The sequence below is a fragment of the Talpa europaea genome (genome assembly GCF_964194135.1).
Source record: "Talpa europaea genome assembly, chromosome: 4".
NCBI lineage: Eukaryota > Metazoa > Chordata > Mammalia > Eulipotyphla > Talpidae > Talpa > Talpa europaea.
In genome coordinates this window covers 116,596,761-116,613,884 of record NC_140070.1, presented here as the reverse complement: position 1 = coordinate 116,613,884, position 17,124 = coordinate 116,596,761, and the positions used below count along the sequence as shown (strand labels likewise).

The 17,124-nt window shown below is 44.0% G+C and overlaps 1 protein-coding gene across 2 annotated transcripts in view; it reads right to left on the bottom strand.

Moving 5' to 3' along the window:
• ABCC5 (ATP binding cassette subfamily C member 5) overlaps positions 1–17,124 on the bottom strand; it is a gene marked incomplete at both ends in the record, with an annotated part of 73,532 nt that overhangs the window by 40,172 nt on the left and 16,236 nt on the right. The window contains 9 exons of one of the 2 annotated variants that reach the window (XM_084232285.1): positions 2,725–3,081; positions 5,378–5,485; positions 6,180–6,328; positions 7,336–7,483; positions 8,031–8,204; positions 8,336–8,569; positions 13,349–13,496; positions 14,170–14,325; positions 14,508–14,665. In XM_084232285.1, the coding sequence (XP_084088411.1) occupies positions 2,725–3,081; positions 5,378–5,485; positions 6,180–6,328; positions 7,336–7,483; positions 8,031–8,204; positions 8,336–8,569; positions 13,349–13,496; positions 14,170–14,325; positions 14,508–14,665 (1,632 nt within the window). Of the gene's footprint in view, positions 1–2,724; positions 3,082–5,377; positions 5,486–6,179; positions 6,329–7,335; positions 7,484–8,030; positions 8,205–8,335; positions 8,570–10,940; positions 10,977–13,348; positions 13,497–14,169; positions 14,326–14,507; positions 14,666–17,124 lie in introns of those variants that run through there. The other variant, XM_084232286.1, reaches the window with a different exon arrangement.

The window sequence follows — 17,124 nt, the reverse complement described above, 5'->3', positions numbered from 1 at the left end:
TAACAACTATGTGCACTGTTGGTTCTGTTTTTCTACAACACATTTCCAAGAATCTGACGCATAGCTATACCAGCAATCCCACATGAAAGTAGAAAATCAAGCCTGTGATTAACTGAGTGTCCTCAAGCAAAACAATGAATTCTCAATAGGCGGTGTTAAAAAGTTCTCAAGAACAGACAGATGATTTTCAAAGGCTCATATTAAAATGGGTGTTTAGCAACCCTGCATTGGCTCAAGGCTCTGAGGGAAGGCAGGCAGGAAGCGTGGTGGTGATGACAGAGCACAGATTCTGGAGGCAGATGGGTCACTGCACTTGCCAATTGTGTGATCTTGGCTCTGTTCCTTATATGAATACTGTCTCTCTCACTGGGCTTGAGTTACGTGAGGGAAACAGTTATCCTTGGAGAATCAAATGCACTGGCTGGTATGTAATGAAAGTACATTGGGCAAAGTTTTTGATATTGCTCCGGAGTTCAAAAGATTACAGCCTGGTGTTGAGGGGAAGATGAGTCACGGGTTCACACTGCACAGGCTGGCAAGGTTTATGCAGAGAAAAACGTTTGAGGTAAACAGTGACTAAAGGGGATAACAGTGAAGTCAGTGCCCAGGGCACAGGTTTTGGCAAACATTAACTTCTCTCCCCTTCTCTGAGGAAAGGGATGAGGGAGAATCATTGCATCTCTCCTCAAATCATGTGAATGTGGGCTCTAACAGTCAGAGTGAGGATCCAAAGATGGGATTAGAAGAGCAAATTTCAGCTGAATCTGAGGAATAATCCTCAATGGAGCAAATCAGTAATGTAAGACTGCTAGCTGCCTCAGTTCTCAAGATAATGTGATCTGTTGTTAAGAGTTAAGAGAAGTCAAAATTGACTTGAGTGTCTGATGATCCATGACCAACTACACCAGTTCTTTCAAGTAGTCTCCTAAGGACCAGCTTCCCCTCTTGTTCATAGCTTTCTAGAGCTGGGAGTTCCAGTTCTCTCTTCATTCTAGCTCTGGGTCTGTGTAACAGGCCTCTCCTCAGCTGGTTTTGATATACATCCACTGGAACCTACTACTCCCTACTTCCAGTTATGCAGGTCAACCTTTCTTACCACCTCCATCATCATCTTTGGTTCAAGATATCTTTCTCTCTCTCCTGGGTTAACAATTCTTGCTTGCTTCCTTATTTTCTTATACACTTTTCTAAATCCAAAAGCTAGAATGATTCTCTTTATACATAGAATGATCACATTGCTTTTCTGATCCAACCCCTTCAATGGCTTCTCTTCCCACTCGGGAGAAAGCCAAGGTCATCAGACTCTGACACCCCAACAGCCTCCCTCCTATGCTTACTCTGCTCCAGAATAGGCACCCCGCAGACTCTGGGTTGCTGGGTTGCTGTTCTTTCTGCCAGGAATGTTCCAGAACAGCAACTCAGGTATCCAGGTACCACCTCCTTCAGCACTTTGCTCACAGACAACTGTTTAAATGAAGCTTTTCCATAGGCAACTTATTTGAATTGCAGTCACTCATGGCTCCCCACCCCACACTCTATCTTTGTAACTTTTTTTATCTCCATCTGATAATATATTTTACTTGTCCATCTTTGCCCAAGTATGTTCCAAGAAGAATGTAAGTTCCAAGAAGGAAGGGATTCTTTATCTGTTTGATTTTTTTGCTGCTATATCCCCAGTCTTACAAGAACAGTGTCTGCTACAGAGCTGGCACTCAAAAAGTGGCTGTTGAATGAACTGACCTACTGTTCATCCTTGGAACAATACAGTTTGAATTCAGTGGGTCTACTTATCCTCAGATTTTTTTCAACTTTTCCGCTTCCCTCTACTCCTCATCTTACTCAACAGGAAGACAATGAGGATGAAGATGTTTATGATGATCCACTTAAGATTTTCATTTTTTTAGCTTACTTTATAAGAACCAGTTTATACTACATACAGCATGTGTTAACTGACAATGTTATCAGTAAGGCTTCCAGTCAGCAGCAGGTTATTTTAAGTTTTGGCCTTTTGGAGGATCAAAGGTTATATGTGGATTCTTGACTGCATGGATATCAGTGCTCCTAACCCCCATGTTGCTCAAGAATCAACCGTATAAAGCATCTGGGACTCTCTGGATGCTTCAGTCCTCAAGACGGTGCCAGTTCCCTGTCATATTATTTATCTTAAGAGCCTTGAATTTGGATTTTCTGTTCCAGCCACTCCCTAGTGGAGGGTGTCTGAGAGCCTCTAGTCCTGTGCTACCTGGGCTATGACATCATCTACCATAATGATCCTTTACTTACATCAAAAATAAACAATTACAATAGAACCAATGATAACAGCAGCACTGAGAGGCCCTATTAAGAGGTATGTTCTGTGCTATGCACTGGGTAATGATAACGGGAGGCTCACACAGAGATACAATACCTGGGAAGAATTTTTACAGCTTGCATACAATTAGGATAACCAGAAATCTATTCAGGGCAAACTCCGCTTGAGCGTTCCATCTCCTAGCTTGTACAAAGAGCATCTCATGAGACCAACAGTTATTCATTTGTACTGTTTAAGGCCCAAATATTCCTTTCAGAGGTGGAGCTGGCTCAGATTTAATCTTTGGCTCAAAAAATCTCTCTTAGTCTCAAAGTACTTTGCTACAAGGGATAGTAGCTGCCTACTCTTGTCAGAGTGGACATGAAGTAGACAGATGGGGTGCAGGTGGGAGCGGGGGGAGACAGAAGAGTTACCTCTCCAATTTCCAAGTCGATGTTGTACAGTGTCCTCTGCAAGCGGAGGCTCCCCAAGTGGATGTGCTTGCCCTCCTCTTCCTCGGGGCTGGGCCGCTCTTCACTGTCCAGGAGGAGGTGGCCCTTCTGCTCTGCCAGCACCTCCTGATGCTCAGTGTGCTGCAGCTGCCTTGCCTTCTCTTTCTTGCCCCTGGCAGCCCTCTTGTCTTTTTTCATTTTGGGGGTCAGCTTGGGCGAATTCTGGATACTGGAGTGGGAGGAGTCCCATGCCAAGGTGGCATTTTTCACCTCTATCGTGATGTGAGGACTGGCTGGTTTTTTCTTTATCATGTGAACCTCTTCCATTAGAAACAAACTCTGATAGGAGTTGTGAGAGAGGTGCAAAGATGAGACACTGGATCAAGACCAGGGAGACAAGCCTAGGGCGCACACTCACGTAGCAAAACACATCAGGCTATACAGTGGAAGGAAGCTGAAGGGCAAAAGGTAGCTCATTAGTGTAGCCCAGCCTCAGGTCCATGGAGAGGTCATGGGAGTGTGGGGACACCCTCAGGGGGGGCAGAGCCTTGTCCATGGCCCAATATTCTACCCTACTGATTAAGTGCTAAACTGCCTTTTCCTAGTCTAGTGTGACCAAAGGACATTTAACTAACCTGCATGCAACCTTCTCACCCCCAAGTTGCTGAGTCATGGGCAGTAAAACGCAAACAGTAAAACCAAAGGACAGGCCTCTTCTACAACACAGATCTTTATCATTCTATTTCCCTTACAGACCATTCCTGCAGAACCTACAGCCTGTGCATGTCCCCACCCACATGGAGCACATATCTAAATGTGCTTCTTCAAAGTCCTGCCTTAGAAACATGAGAATTCAAAACTACTAAAGGAACAGACTCACAAAAGGTGAAGGGTGCCTCCCCCTCCCGGAAACATGCTCAGGAAGAGAACAAGATTCTTCCTCCTCATTCCCAGAATCCCTCCTAGTTATGTTAGGGAAGAAAAATGGAATGCTTGAAAGGGTGGTGCTTCTGAAATTAGATCTGCAACACTGGTGGTAATAAATCACAGCCCAGGTCTTAATATGTTCATGACTTTCAACCTACTTCTGACAACTTTCTTCAGCCAGTGATTTTCTATACAGAATGTTATCTCAGTTGGATTTCCAATGTGATAAAAGACATTTTTTAATAAAAAAATTAACATTAGAAAGTCTTAGAGGACTCCGCTTACTGAGAAACTCCAACTCTTCGCTTAGTTACTATAAACTCCAATATTTTAAAGGCTGTTGGTGCAAGTAAGTGTGACATACAGTCAAGCCCAAGAGCAGGCCCTTTCTCCTGAACCCTAAACTTAGAAGTTCTAACTTCTAAACTTCTAAGTTTAGCCATGGGGAAGAAAATAGAAAAGGGCTTAGGTCATGTAATAGCTGTGGGTGATTTTGCTCCTCTTATTAACTCTAAGGCTTCCTGAACAGAAGAAGGAGCTACCTGCCGATACAAGTCCTCATTAGTAAGTGAAGAGACAAGAGCTCTCAAGAAACAAGAGGAGAACAAATCTATACTGCAAGTCCTTAGCCCTTCATCCAAAATGCCACAAAGTCTGTTCACACTAACTGCAACAGGGGGACAAACATATAGTCAAAACATTTGATTTCTTCCATGACTGCATACTGTGAGTTCAGCAAGATACAGCTGTGGTTACAATCAAACTGCTTCTTTCCATTTAGCTCTGCTCTTGGCCTTGTAGCAGCCAGGCCTGGATGAGAGAGGGCATAGGGCTGGGGAAGCACTCTTGGCTTTCTCGACCAAAAGAAAATTCACCTGGTTAACTAAACAAGTAGAATATACATAAATTTTATAAGCAAATAAATCTCCATTCTTCTTAAGAGGAAAATCCAATTTGTTTTCTCCCAAACATCTAAGGTGATATTTATCTTGCAAACATTGGGTTTCAAGCTTAAACTTAAGTCACCAGCACTGCTTCTGTACTGTTCTCACTGGCCAAGAAGGATTAGCGCACAGGAGCTACCTGGTATGGAGAAGTGTGAAGGCATTCCCGCCCACTCAACTGCTGCTCCTTTTTTGGGTAAACATTGACCACTTTCAAATATCTATCTCCCTTATAATCCCCCAACTACAGCTCCCTCTTATATCACGTGTTTGTATTATTCTGTAGACACAGAATAATAGTCAAGGTATGACCCAATTAACCACTTGCAAGAGAAAACTCACTTAACTGTGATTCTCAACATGATCTAGTTTTAGAACTATTCCCACATCATTCATTCCTAGTATCATGAGTGGCAACCTCAGAGCAAGATAAAGAAATTATGGAAAATGGCTTAGCATGTGGACCAATCAAAATGATACCATTATGGTAGTAGTAGATGGTAGTTCAAGGTGGGAAAAGCTGACAGTCACCTGACACTTCCGATCTTCTAGGTAAGCCATTGACAAAGGGCAAAAATCTATATTTATTTGAAAAGATAACTAGTCTCAACCCTTAACTCAATCTCCTACACTGTTGCTGCCTTTCATGCCCAAGGTGAATAAAAGCCAAAGCATCCAGCCTTGTGTGGCTCATTAGAATAAAAGTAGCAGTTAGTTTACCAGCCACAACTCCTGACATGGAGGCAGGGAGCCGAGCCACTTACCTTAAATCTGTCAACAGCAACTGATGCTTCGGAGAGGGATTTTACTGAGAACGGTGTTACTTTCAAAGCAAAAGTCATGGAGTTGAAGACAGTTACCACTGTGAAAGCCTAAGAATTGGAAAAGAGGAGAAACTGAGCCTGGTTGAGTTATGCACCTAAAATAACAGGACATTGTCAATTTTCTTTCAGGTTTAAGGAAAGTTGAAAATGTTGGTATGAGCCAGATACATTTTTCTGAAGGTAAAGTTTTTAAAGATTTATTTATTTATTTATTCAAGCACTGGGTACAGTCAGAAGCGTGGGAGGGTGAGAGAATTCACCAGAGCCAGAGCGGGGAGCAGAACAGGCAGACTGAAGCAGAAGTACACTGCTGAGGGGAGCAGCGGGCGGCAGGAGAAGTCTGCGCACCATGTGGGACCCTCGCCAGTGGCCGGGGATCGAACTGGCACACCAAAGGCTGCGGGCAGCTTCGCAGCCCAGCGCTCAACCGCTGCGCCACCGGGGGAGGCCCTGAAGGTAAAGTTTTTATGAGACCTTTAATTAAAATTCTCAGTAAATCTGAACCAAGGATAATCCTCATTTTCAGAATTAAATCCAAAGTTGGGTAGACTTACAAAGAAACCATATACTGTTTACATATTAGGATTGAACCCCTACTCTTCCACTTGTTGGTTTAATCACATGGATGAAAATGCCATTTGATTACATCTTGAGGAAGCCTCCAAATCTGGTACCAAGAGCATTAGAGTGTCTCTGTTTGTGGTACTTCCACAATGTCCCCACTTCTCGAGAACTCACTGACCTGTGCAGCCGTCAAATCGAAGCCAAGGTTCATGTGAACAGAGAAGGTCACCACGCTGGCAATAACCATCACAATAGGAGCCACGCCGACCGTGATGCTCTGAAAGTACCCTGCTTTCTCCAATATCCTGTGCTCCTCCTCTCGGATCTCTAAGAATAAAAAGCAAGTCAATTTCTATGAAGCAACCCAATCACAGCAACTCAAAAGAAACCACAGAATAGTATTCCTCTGCCACCAAACCAAACCTGGTAGGTCGTTAGCCATACAAACGTTTTAAAACGACCCCCTAAATGCCTCTGATGCAAAAATTAGGTACACATGACAATCAGTGCCACCACTAGTCAACCAAAACTGCATTAACTTTCAACTGCAGCATATTTAAGTTAGCACAGTGATGACTTTATGGTCAATTATAGTTTACATCTTTTATACTTAAATTAAGTTTAAATGAATTATATCTTATTTTTTAGATTCTACAAAGTGCCTTGAAACACAGTCACCTTTTTAATGTTCCAACTTTTGATAAGATCTTTTCGACTGTCCAACCAGCCTGTGATTTATTCCTCCAAGCTCTGTGATGTTTATGGTTTATCTTTGTGTTGAATTTATGGATCAGAATAGGGCTAGCCACTGAGAACTTTGTAACTCAACATAAATCATTATTTGAAAAAGTTACAAAAGCCAGCCTGCAGTGCAGAAATGGCTGAGCTAGGCTCAGAGGTCAGTTGTCCTGATTCCTAATTCAGGGCACACCCACAACCTCCCCCACCTCCTCTCCCACCTCTCAACCCCTACTCCATCCTCCCCCTGGAGGATGCTTAACCACCTTCGGGGCACATGAACCCAGAGTGAGGGCAGAAGTGAGACTCTTAGCAGTCACGTGATGCTGTTTACTGTGATGTCCTCATAGCCAGACCAGAAAATTATGGGCAGGATGAGAGAATGACAGGGGGGTTTGAAATCATAACTGGCTAAATTATCATGGGAAAAAGTCACAATTTTGTTGGGTCTCAATTTCTTCATCATAAGCTGTTAAAAGAACATCAGCTATTAGATACTATGATCCCATGACATTAGGATTCCTGGCAGTTAATGTGCTCAGGAAGCAATGATAAACTCCTTCTACTTCATGAACATAGGAAGTAGTTAAACTTACTTTGAACAATCTGAGAAAATGCCTTGACCCAGGCATACATTTTAATAAATTTAATGTAGGTGACGACTTCACTCATCTTTTGGACACGGTCATCTGTTGTGGCCACACATTTTCTCCTGAAATAGGCAGTGATCCGTGATGCAAACATCTGGGAGGAAAAGCAACGTCACGCCAAATCAGAGCTCACACAAACTTAAGAACCGCCTACTTTTTCAAGGATGTAAAGCTATTTAAGATGACTGTAAATAAAATGAACATCGTGTACCTGTACTTTCTGTTTTTTTAAAAAGGGGTCTTTTAAATTATTATTTTTTATTTTTTACATCATTGTTCATTTTAATATTTGCTTCCCCCCACCTCCTCAGGTGTAGTCCCCATAGAGTTTCCTTCCCCAATGCACCCGTGCACCATCACCTCAGTCCCCTGTGCTCCTCCCTCCCTCCCTCTGATCTTTTAAATAATAACAAAATCTCATTAGGAACTGCTGCCTTTACTTAAGTGATACTTTACTACCTCTCATGTGAAAATTCTGCCTGTATAGACTGAGCACTATCAAGCTTTTCCAAACCAAGAACCTGCTTTGAGGAAATTTCCACTGGAGCGATGAAACTTCGGGGATGCCTATTATATATAACCCAGTGAAAACACCTCATCTAAGGTGAAGCTGTGAAAATACAGCAGAGAGGCTTACTCACCATTGCTGGATAAAAGAGGATAAAAACAGCTGATCCCAGGAAGCCTGTAGGTCCCAGAATAATTACATTATAAATCATGCCCAAGATGGCAACAACGGGTCCTCCAGCCAACAAGCTGCCAACAGCAGCTGCCTCAAACATCCTCTGCCCGTCATTGGAGCACAAGTTTATGAGCTACGAGACACAAAGCGCAGTGAGGGGCCCTGTGAGGACGCAGGCCACTGTCTCAGGGGGAAGATGAAGGACAAAGCAGGGCCCAATGGAAAGTGTTCAAGCTGGGAGCTTTCCCTTCACCCCTTACTCACCTCACCCATGGACTTCTCTTTAATGTTTTTCAACTTAAGGATCTTCTTAAATGCCATGGTTAGGATGGCCCCCCGCAAGCGGACACCGGTTCGGTAATTCAATGCCCAAGTCAGTGCAAGTGACCAAGAGCGCACGATCTCTGTCAGGAGGAGGCCCAGGACCAACAGCAAGCTGTACTTGAGGTTGGAGTCTGCGACCTGGGCATACTCCAAGAGGTGCTTCACCACGAAGGCCTACAGGAAGAAACACACACCACCGTCAGCACCGCCACCACACTCACACACCACGCCACAGTTTTATGTTAAGTTAGAAAGAGGAGGCAGGTCCAACGCACAGTGACAGGCGCATAAGCAGATAAAACCTTCCTGGGGGACCAGCTACTACTGACAACCTGCTGCAGCGATTTTACAGGGCATTCTGCAGGAGGAAGGTCTACTTGGAAACACTCTTCCTTGAGGATACCACCAAAGCCTTTACTCTTTCTAATGTAACATAAACCTGTCCATGAGCTGAAATTAATTCTAAACACCATCATTAAAAAGTATATATTTGACCTTACTCCGGTATCGCCACACATTGGTGTATTTCTTTAAATGAAATTAAGACCTTTTGGGGGGACTGTTTCAAACGTGCTTATTTGATAAAAAGGAACAGTGTACCTACAGTTGTACTGGGGAAGAGTGAGAAGTGCATTTGCAAAACATTCCTGAAAATAAACATCAGCAGTTTAATAGTACAGAAGACAGCAAACAAAGCAGACTATCAAAAATCCAGAGACCCTCCCTCAGGCCCTCCCCTCGCCCCACTCCCTCCCAAAAACAAAAACATGTTACCTCAGGAGGCATATGTCTAACACCACCTGCAGTGAGGAAAGGCAGCCAGCCCCCAAGAACCACCGAGTGCCACCTCCAGCTCTGAGGTCCTGCAACGCCGGAGCACACACTCACACAAGGCACATTCAACAACAGGATTGAATACCAGGAAGTGGGAGGTAATGTACTTTTATTGAAAATGAAAAAAATAAATAAATAAAAGTACCATCTTCAAAGAGCATCTCACAGAGACTGTACAACAGGAGGTGCATTGCGGTAACATACATGGGAACATACAGAGTCGAGTTATACAGGGCTCGCCATCTAACAGGTCATCTGGCCTCCGACTGTTGTTTTAACTACACACAGTGGAAATACAGAATAGAACCCATATCTGTTCCCAGAGTCCGGAGCAGTACATCAAGCTGACAGCACTTAATCAGTTAGGGCTTTTGAGGTTGCTGTGAGTCTACGGTGGAGTAGATTCTCCAGGAATAGACCTTGCTGCTAAGGAAAGAGAATTTAAAAACAAAACAAAACTGAAAACTCTCCAAAGAGGTAACTGCTTAAAATTGCTGGTGCTATTGGTTCACTAGGCTGAGGAATGACCTCTGTTCAGGACAGAATACAAAAATCTAGGCCTCAAGGAAAAACGGAAGGCATCTTTCAGAGTCTTTTCAAGTCCTTGAAGCTAAAATCGATCTTGTCGAAAATGAAACAAAACGAACCACAAGAAAAGAAAGCCAAACCAAACCCCCACTCTGAAGGAAGAAAAAAAAATTAACCAGAAGCCCATCCATCCATCTGCCCCATCCTCAGAGCAGAGAGGCTGTAGCTGAAATCCAGCGCTGAGTGACAGACAAAAATGGAGGCCAGACACAACTGTCCGGAGGCAGCTAACTCTGAATTCCAGAACCCAGATTCTCTCTGGGTTCATTGGTATTTCTCATTTTTCCTGAGAGAAAATGAATACCAGATGTCCACTAGATCCTAAGAGATCCCCACCCAATCAGCTTTATGCCAAGTCTCAGTAAATAACCTGATCAAGTAAATATGAGATTTCAGATTCCAAGAACTATTGTATTCCGTATCTCCCCTCCCTCAGATATTTTAGGTTTATATCCATTGTTTGGGTCACCACTGCATACAGCTGGGTTGTTGGTTTACTAGCAAGAAGATTGGCTTCTTTTCCAGTATGCAATCCAAAATGTGGAACTGAGTCACTGAGTGGCAGGGTCAAAACCCCATTTTCCTCACGTGAAGCAACTCAGTAAGATGGCGGTGCAGTAAAGCATTTTCTCACACACCTCGGCACTGATGGAACAGTCTCCAAAGGAAGGCGTGAAAAGACAGCAGGTTGTAGTTTGGGATTCCTTCCTTCCCATACCTTTACAGTGCCATTTTCAGCACTGGGGTAAGAACATTAGCACCTCCCAGAGGGCAGGAGCAGAGGGAAGGTAAAGACATAATGAATGCTTACACTATGCAAAACTTGCAAAAGGGGGGAAAAGAGGAAACAGCAGATTAAAGAATTTCCAACACAGAGGGTTTTAAAAAAAGAAGACAGTTACATTTCAAACCATTGTGCATGGGATAAAGAAAAAAAGTTTTCATGAAAAATCCAAACAAAATTTAGTTTTATAAAGTTACAAATGTATCATTTAAATTTAAACTAACTGGGAGAAAAACTCGAGATTGTCAGCATAGCTGTCTGGCTGTGGAAAGCATTCCCAGTGAATAAACATTACCTTACCTGAACTCTTGGCGAGAGATTCTGCCCAGCTTGACTCTCTCATTCTGACCGCAGAATACAGCCATCCTGAAAATTCTAAAGAACAGCTTCTGTCACTGGTTCCACTACAGAGAGACTCCCCCCAAATCCAGATCCTGACAGCAACAAGCAAGCTGCAGCTGGAGAGAGGTTGGAGGGGTGGGTAACTTACCTCTCTAAAGATTTTTCTCTGTCCTGGCCCCAATAGGCTCTTAGGTAGAATTAGCATTCACCCAGAGACAGCACTGCAGGAGGGAGCCTTCTCTTGCAGATCTACAGGGCGGATGCTAATTCTTTACACACAAATAATAGGTCAGGCCTGGTCTTTGAAAACTGTCTTACTCCAAGAAGGTCAAAACTCATCTCTATAAATTTAGCCATCTGGTCACCCATCTGGCCAATTCGGCCACCCAATCTGGCCACTCATATAGGAGGACCATACCCCTATAGATTCTAGAACTCCCATTATCATTTGTGATCCCAGAAAACCCTGCACAGAGTGCCAGGCCACTGGCATCACAGAAACCTTGGATCATCTGGATATATGAATGTTTAGCTGGCTAGCAGCTTTAAAAAAGCAAGTACATACAAAAACTTGACTGTTTCATTGGTTCTGCATAGGGGCTAGCAAGGTTCAGTGAGGCCTGAGAGGAAAGGAAATCTGGGGAGTCAGTTCTTAAGTATATTTCTGTGAGAACAGACAAATAAGCCAGTTCGAAAGTGGTGCCATATTAGCAAATGTACAAAAAATCCAAAATGGATGTTCCTCAAAAGGATTTAAATCCACATAGAAGGTATGCTCATTGCTAGTACGCATCTCCAAACCAGCCTGAGTGTTCAATTTCCAATTAAACAGAAATTTATTAGAATTGGAGGGCCAAAAGAAGTTGATTTTCTTGCTTACAATTTTAAAACTTTTTGTCAATTAGAGACTCTGGACAGGACCATTTGCTTTCTCGAGTGTTCTAGGACAGGATCTCATGAAATAACAGGTCTGAAGGCGCTTCCCCACGAGGGTTAACAGAAGGAAAAGCGTGCTGCTGTTTTCCTATTTAAGGATGGCTCTCGGCTTTCCCTGGCTTCTAGAAGAGTTTACTAGAGATTAGTATTCCAGTGTACTGCACCCTAAAAGAGAGATTAAGGAATATGCAGGCCCTCAAGGGAGTGACTGTAGCCCCCAAGCTGAACATGCAAAGGGAACTTTTTTTCCCTACGTAAAAAAATTAAAATCAAATCCTAGCAACCTCTGGAATTTGGGGTGGGGGGAGTCAATGAAGTTCTTTCATTGGCCAAATGGAATCAGGAAAGTCTGTGCACCTCACTACCCAGCTGAAAGAATTCTATTAAAGATGAGAGTGGCCACCAGCCCTGTAGTGAAACAATGACAGAAGCTCTTCTTGGGGGAAGCTGGTCCTACAAAAACGTTTGCCATTTTGGTCAATAACATAACATTTAGTTACATGGTCCCTCTGACTTAAAACTCATACAAAAGTTTGTTAGTTGTCAACAAATATGGAAACCCAGTATCAGACAAGTAGTGTTTTCTGCTTCAGAAGAGAGATAAAGTATTTTTTTAAAAGTTCATTAAACATTTTTAAAAAATGAACAGAAAAACTGCAAATTAGTTTTACCTAATCACCATGCATCTTAGGCACATACTTACCAAAACCATGAACCTCCAGCTTACCCACACACGGAAAATGCATAGTATAAGTAGTACTACTGCTCCGATGCCTCAAGGCAAATATGCAGAGAATAGATTTAATCAAAGTCTTAAGTACAAGGCAGCACAGCAGGTGTAAGAAACAGGTGTCTGGAAACCAGTGTGAACATCACTCTTACCTACTCTGCTTCAGTACAGACTAGGAATAAACCACAACTGCCTCCCCGACAACTTGCCACACAGCTTATACTATAAACCAAGACTGAAAATGAACTTCAGGTTAGACTCTAAAAACCTCAACAGTCTTCTAGTTTCTTCGGGGCTCATCTGCCACAGAACGTCTACATGTGACGACGCTGCCTCCAGTCACCACGTGTCACCAGCACTCGCGCTCAGCAGCCTGAGCCACACCGCGCCGCTGTGGCCCATGGGAAGCGCTGCGAGACACATCTTCCCGAGCCAAGATGTCATTTCATGTCAACGCACAGCAGCGAAGCGCGGTCCTATGCAGAGCTAGAATCATTGCTTCGCCCCCACCCCAGGAAAGCAAGCCAGTTCCATTTCTTCCCTGGCAAACACAGCCCCCTTTATCCTTCCAGTCACCATTCACTCCAAAACCAACTCTTCCTTTCAACAGACCCGAAAGGCATCGCTAAGGCTGCTAACTAGCCCAAAGGTGAGCACAACCCCTGCAACAAAACAAGAGTGTTAGCGCTGGCCATGGGCGGGCCCCTGGAGACTGTCAGAAAGGATGGTTAGAACTTACTGGTCCACTGAAGCCAGCCAGCTGTGTGATCATCAGGCACACGATGGAGAGGATGAGCCTGGTGCGGCAGAAGATCCACACAACCCTTCGCAGGGAAGCAGCGTCTGGCCCAACTTCAGTCAGCTCTTCTTGCCACAGTCTCTCTAGTCTTAACAAGGGCACATGTCCTCCGTTACACATCTCCCCACTGAAGGCACACACCCTTGCTTCCCTCCTGCCATCGCTTTCTGTCTCCAGGCCCGGACACCACTCACACAAGTTTCTCCTTTAATAGTATGTACATAGTCTTCACCTTCTGGAAAAAAATGCCCTTCCTGGGTAACTACATATTTACCCTGTACAGGGAGCCTCTCAGGATACAGAAAATGATGAGACCAAAATATGTCCTTCCACCCAGAAAAATTACCCCCACATAGAATTTGTGGATAAGAACTTCCTTCCTCAAGGGTCCCCCCACCCCTTCTGAAGGATCCTGTGGTAAAAATGTAAAGTTGTAAACTAGGTTTTAACCATGACAATCAGCTACCACAAAAAATGTATTCTGTCACAAGGCAGCAACATAATCTCCCTGCAGACTCAGGAAGGGAAGCGGGGCTGAGAGAGAGAGAGAAAGCCCGTGGTTAAAACAGGGTTAAAGGTGAAATAGGAGGTAAAACAGAAGAGCAAAGAGAAAGTCATCCCCAGGCTACCCTCCCTCCACAGGAAAGCTCAGATCTGAAAAGGACACAGAGCTGCGGGCCTCACGCTGACGGACCCACACTCCCAGCTCAGGCCTCACACAGCCCGTATGTGGGAGGCCAGGGCGAACTGGAGACGCCTACCTTCTGCAGTTCACATCAGAAGACTCGTACTTGGACAAAGACCACACGTCATCCATCGAGAGCTCCCCTTTCCTGTGGGCCATGCGGGCCAGAGGAGACAGCCAAGAAAAAGTCATACAGGAGAAGAGCCCAGCATTGTCCACTGGGTGCTGGTGTCTGAGGAGAGAAAACCCACAGCACAGAACTGTCAACACATGGAGACAGCATTTATAACATGCTATTTAGTAAACAGAGCTCCTGATTAATAACAGGTCTGTCTAAAGGATCTAATCTTAACCCACACTTTCAAAAACTCTTTGGAGCTTTATGGACAAGTCTTGAACTGCAAGGCCTCTTACTTGGAAGTGTTCCGGATAGGCTTCAGAGCACTTAAGCTATGATGGTACTTTCCCTTGGGATGGTCCTCATCCAGGATTCTGAGCTGAGAATGCACAGAGACATCCATGGAAAGGCCCTCGGCTCGGGCTGCTGTTTCCAAGGCATCTTGGCATTCCAGCTGTTTCAACAGAAAGGGAGAAAAGAACATGGTCTAAGCACATCAGAAAAGAAATCTACCTGATATAACAGAGCAAAATGCAACCCAGACTCATCTTAACTGAGAAATCCCAAGGGTCAGGGGGATAAACACTAATCGTATAACAGGAACTTGCTGAGGAACATTAAACCAGATACTTAGGGCCTCCCTGGTGGCGCAGCGGTTGAGCACTGGGTTGCGATGCTGCCTGCAGCCTCTGCAGCGCCGGTTCGATCCCCGGCTGCTCCCCGGCCCCGGGAGGAGGGTCCCACATGGCGGGCAGACCTCTCCTGCCGCCTGCTCCTCCCCTCAGCAGTGTGCTTCAGTCCTTCTGCCTGCTCTGCTCCCTGATCTGGCTCTGGTGAATTCTCTTACCCTCCCGCACTTCTGACTGTATCCAGTGGTTGTATAAATAAATAAATAAATAAATAAATCTTTAAAAAAAAAAAAAAAACAACCAAACAAATAAAACCAGATACTTAAACTTTGAAACTGACAGACTTCATTTGGGGGGCACTTTCAGGTTCAAAAATATTAAACCGAAAGCACAGAGAGTACTCTCATACCTCCTCATCTCCATTCCCCCGCCATCTGATTCTTCTTTCATCAACATCTTGCACGAATGTGGTACATTTGTTACAAGTGATGAGCCAAAACTTGTATATTAACATTAACTAAAAGCCATGGTTTACATTAGGATTCACTGTGTTATACACTGAAAGATTTGTGTTTTTATTTATTCTTTTAATTGAATTTTTTAAATTATTCTTCTAATTGAATTTTGTAAAGATTTATTTTATTTATTTATGCATACAAGAGCTGGGGGATAGGACAGAGGATTCATCAGAGACAGAGTGGGGCACAGAACAGGCGGATTGACTGAAATGCACTGCTGAGGGAAGCAGCGGGTGAGAGAGGAGAGGTCTGCTGTGCCATGTGGGTAGCTCCCAGGCCGGAGATCGAACTCATGCCACAGTGGCTGCTAGTAGCTTCATAGTGCTGAGACTTAACCCCTTGCACCACCAGGGAGGCCCCAAATTTGTGTTTTTAATCATCAAAATGTTTTTCATTTTCCAATGTGGACAGAGAGTCAGTACTTAACTACTAACTGCAAATTCTATTGCCCATTTTCTATGATGAAATTAATTGCCAATTAAACAGCCCTGTCAGGCAGAAAAAGTCAGATGTACACATACTACCTCCCTCTGCTTCATCCTGCCTACACAGCTCACAGGTATCAATGTCCAGATTTCTGCCCCATGAAACCAAGGGTCTCATACGTTGAAATACAAAGTTACACATATTCACTACAGAGTTTATGAATACCAATTACTCACATTAATAAAAATGCATGGCACTCAAAGTTTGACTATTGCAGAAGTGGGTAGGCCAACAATCTGGACACAGCTATCTCCCTATACTCTTTTTTTTTTTTTTAAGATTTATTTATTTATTTATACAAGCACTGGGTACAGTCAGAAGCACGGGAGGGTGAGAGAATTCACCAGAGCCAGAGCGGGGAGCAGAGCAGGCAGAAGGACCGAAGTACACTGCTGAGGGGAGCAGCGGGCGGCAGGAGAGGTCTGCACACCATGTGGGACCCTCCTCTGGTGGCCGGGGAGCAGCCTGGGATTGAACCGACGTTGCAGAGGCTGCGGGCAGCTTCACAACCCAGCTCTCAACCGCTGCGCCACCAGGGAGGCCCTATCCCCCTATACTCTTAAAAGTAACTTAGTTTATACTTTCTTGTGGTAGAGGCAAAGGCATTATTTTCCTCATATAAGAAATAAGCACTATCATCCCTTCCTCACATTTTCACAAATATTTCTAGCAATCAGAATGAAATAGCAAGAAAGAACAGATCCCCAAGCCAAGGAAAAGTTCAGTGATGCAACACCTAATACACTGCCTTACACACAGCAGAGTCTTGGTTTTATGTGGCTTTCCATGCAAAAGAGACAATTCAAATATTAGCTGAACTAAAAGGGCAGAATTCACATACAGGGGTGACCTAGGTCCCTCAAATACAATAGTTTTAGTTCTAGCAGCCGTCAGTCTTCACCTATGATAAAGCACTGCCGGTCAGGAGACCCCCAGTCCTGGCAACTGGGAAGCATATTCTTTTCCTTTTGTCAAAGGCAAAGAAGACCCATTTCAAGAGAATAACAACACAATGACAAATGAGTCAACACCAAGAATAAACTCACATCAGGTCCTTGGGTATAAGGTAAACTCTTTTTAGTGAGGATGATCTGTGGTGCCTTATCACACACTAAAGGTGGCTGAGATTTGAGTCCCCAACAAAGGTTTTTCTTAGTTTAAGCTCTCTATAGCCACAAGGGGAAGAAGAGGGCCGAGATACACTAAAAATACAAACATATCTACTATAAGTAAGTAGAAACTGGGAATATGTACAAGGTGGATACAGAAAAGTACACAGG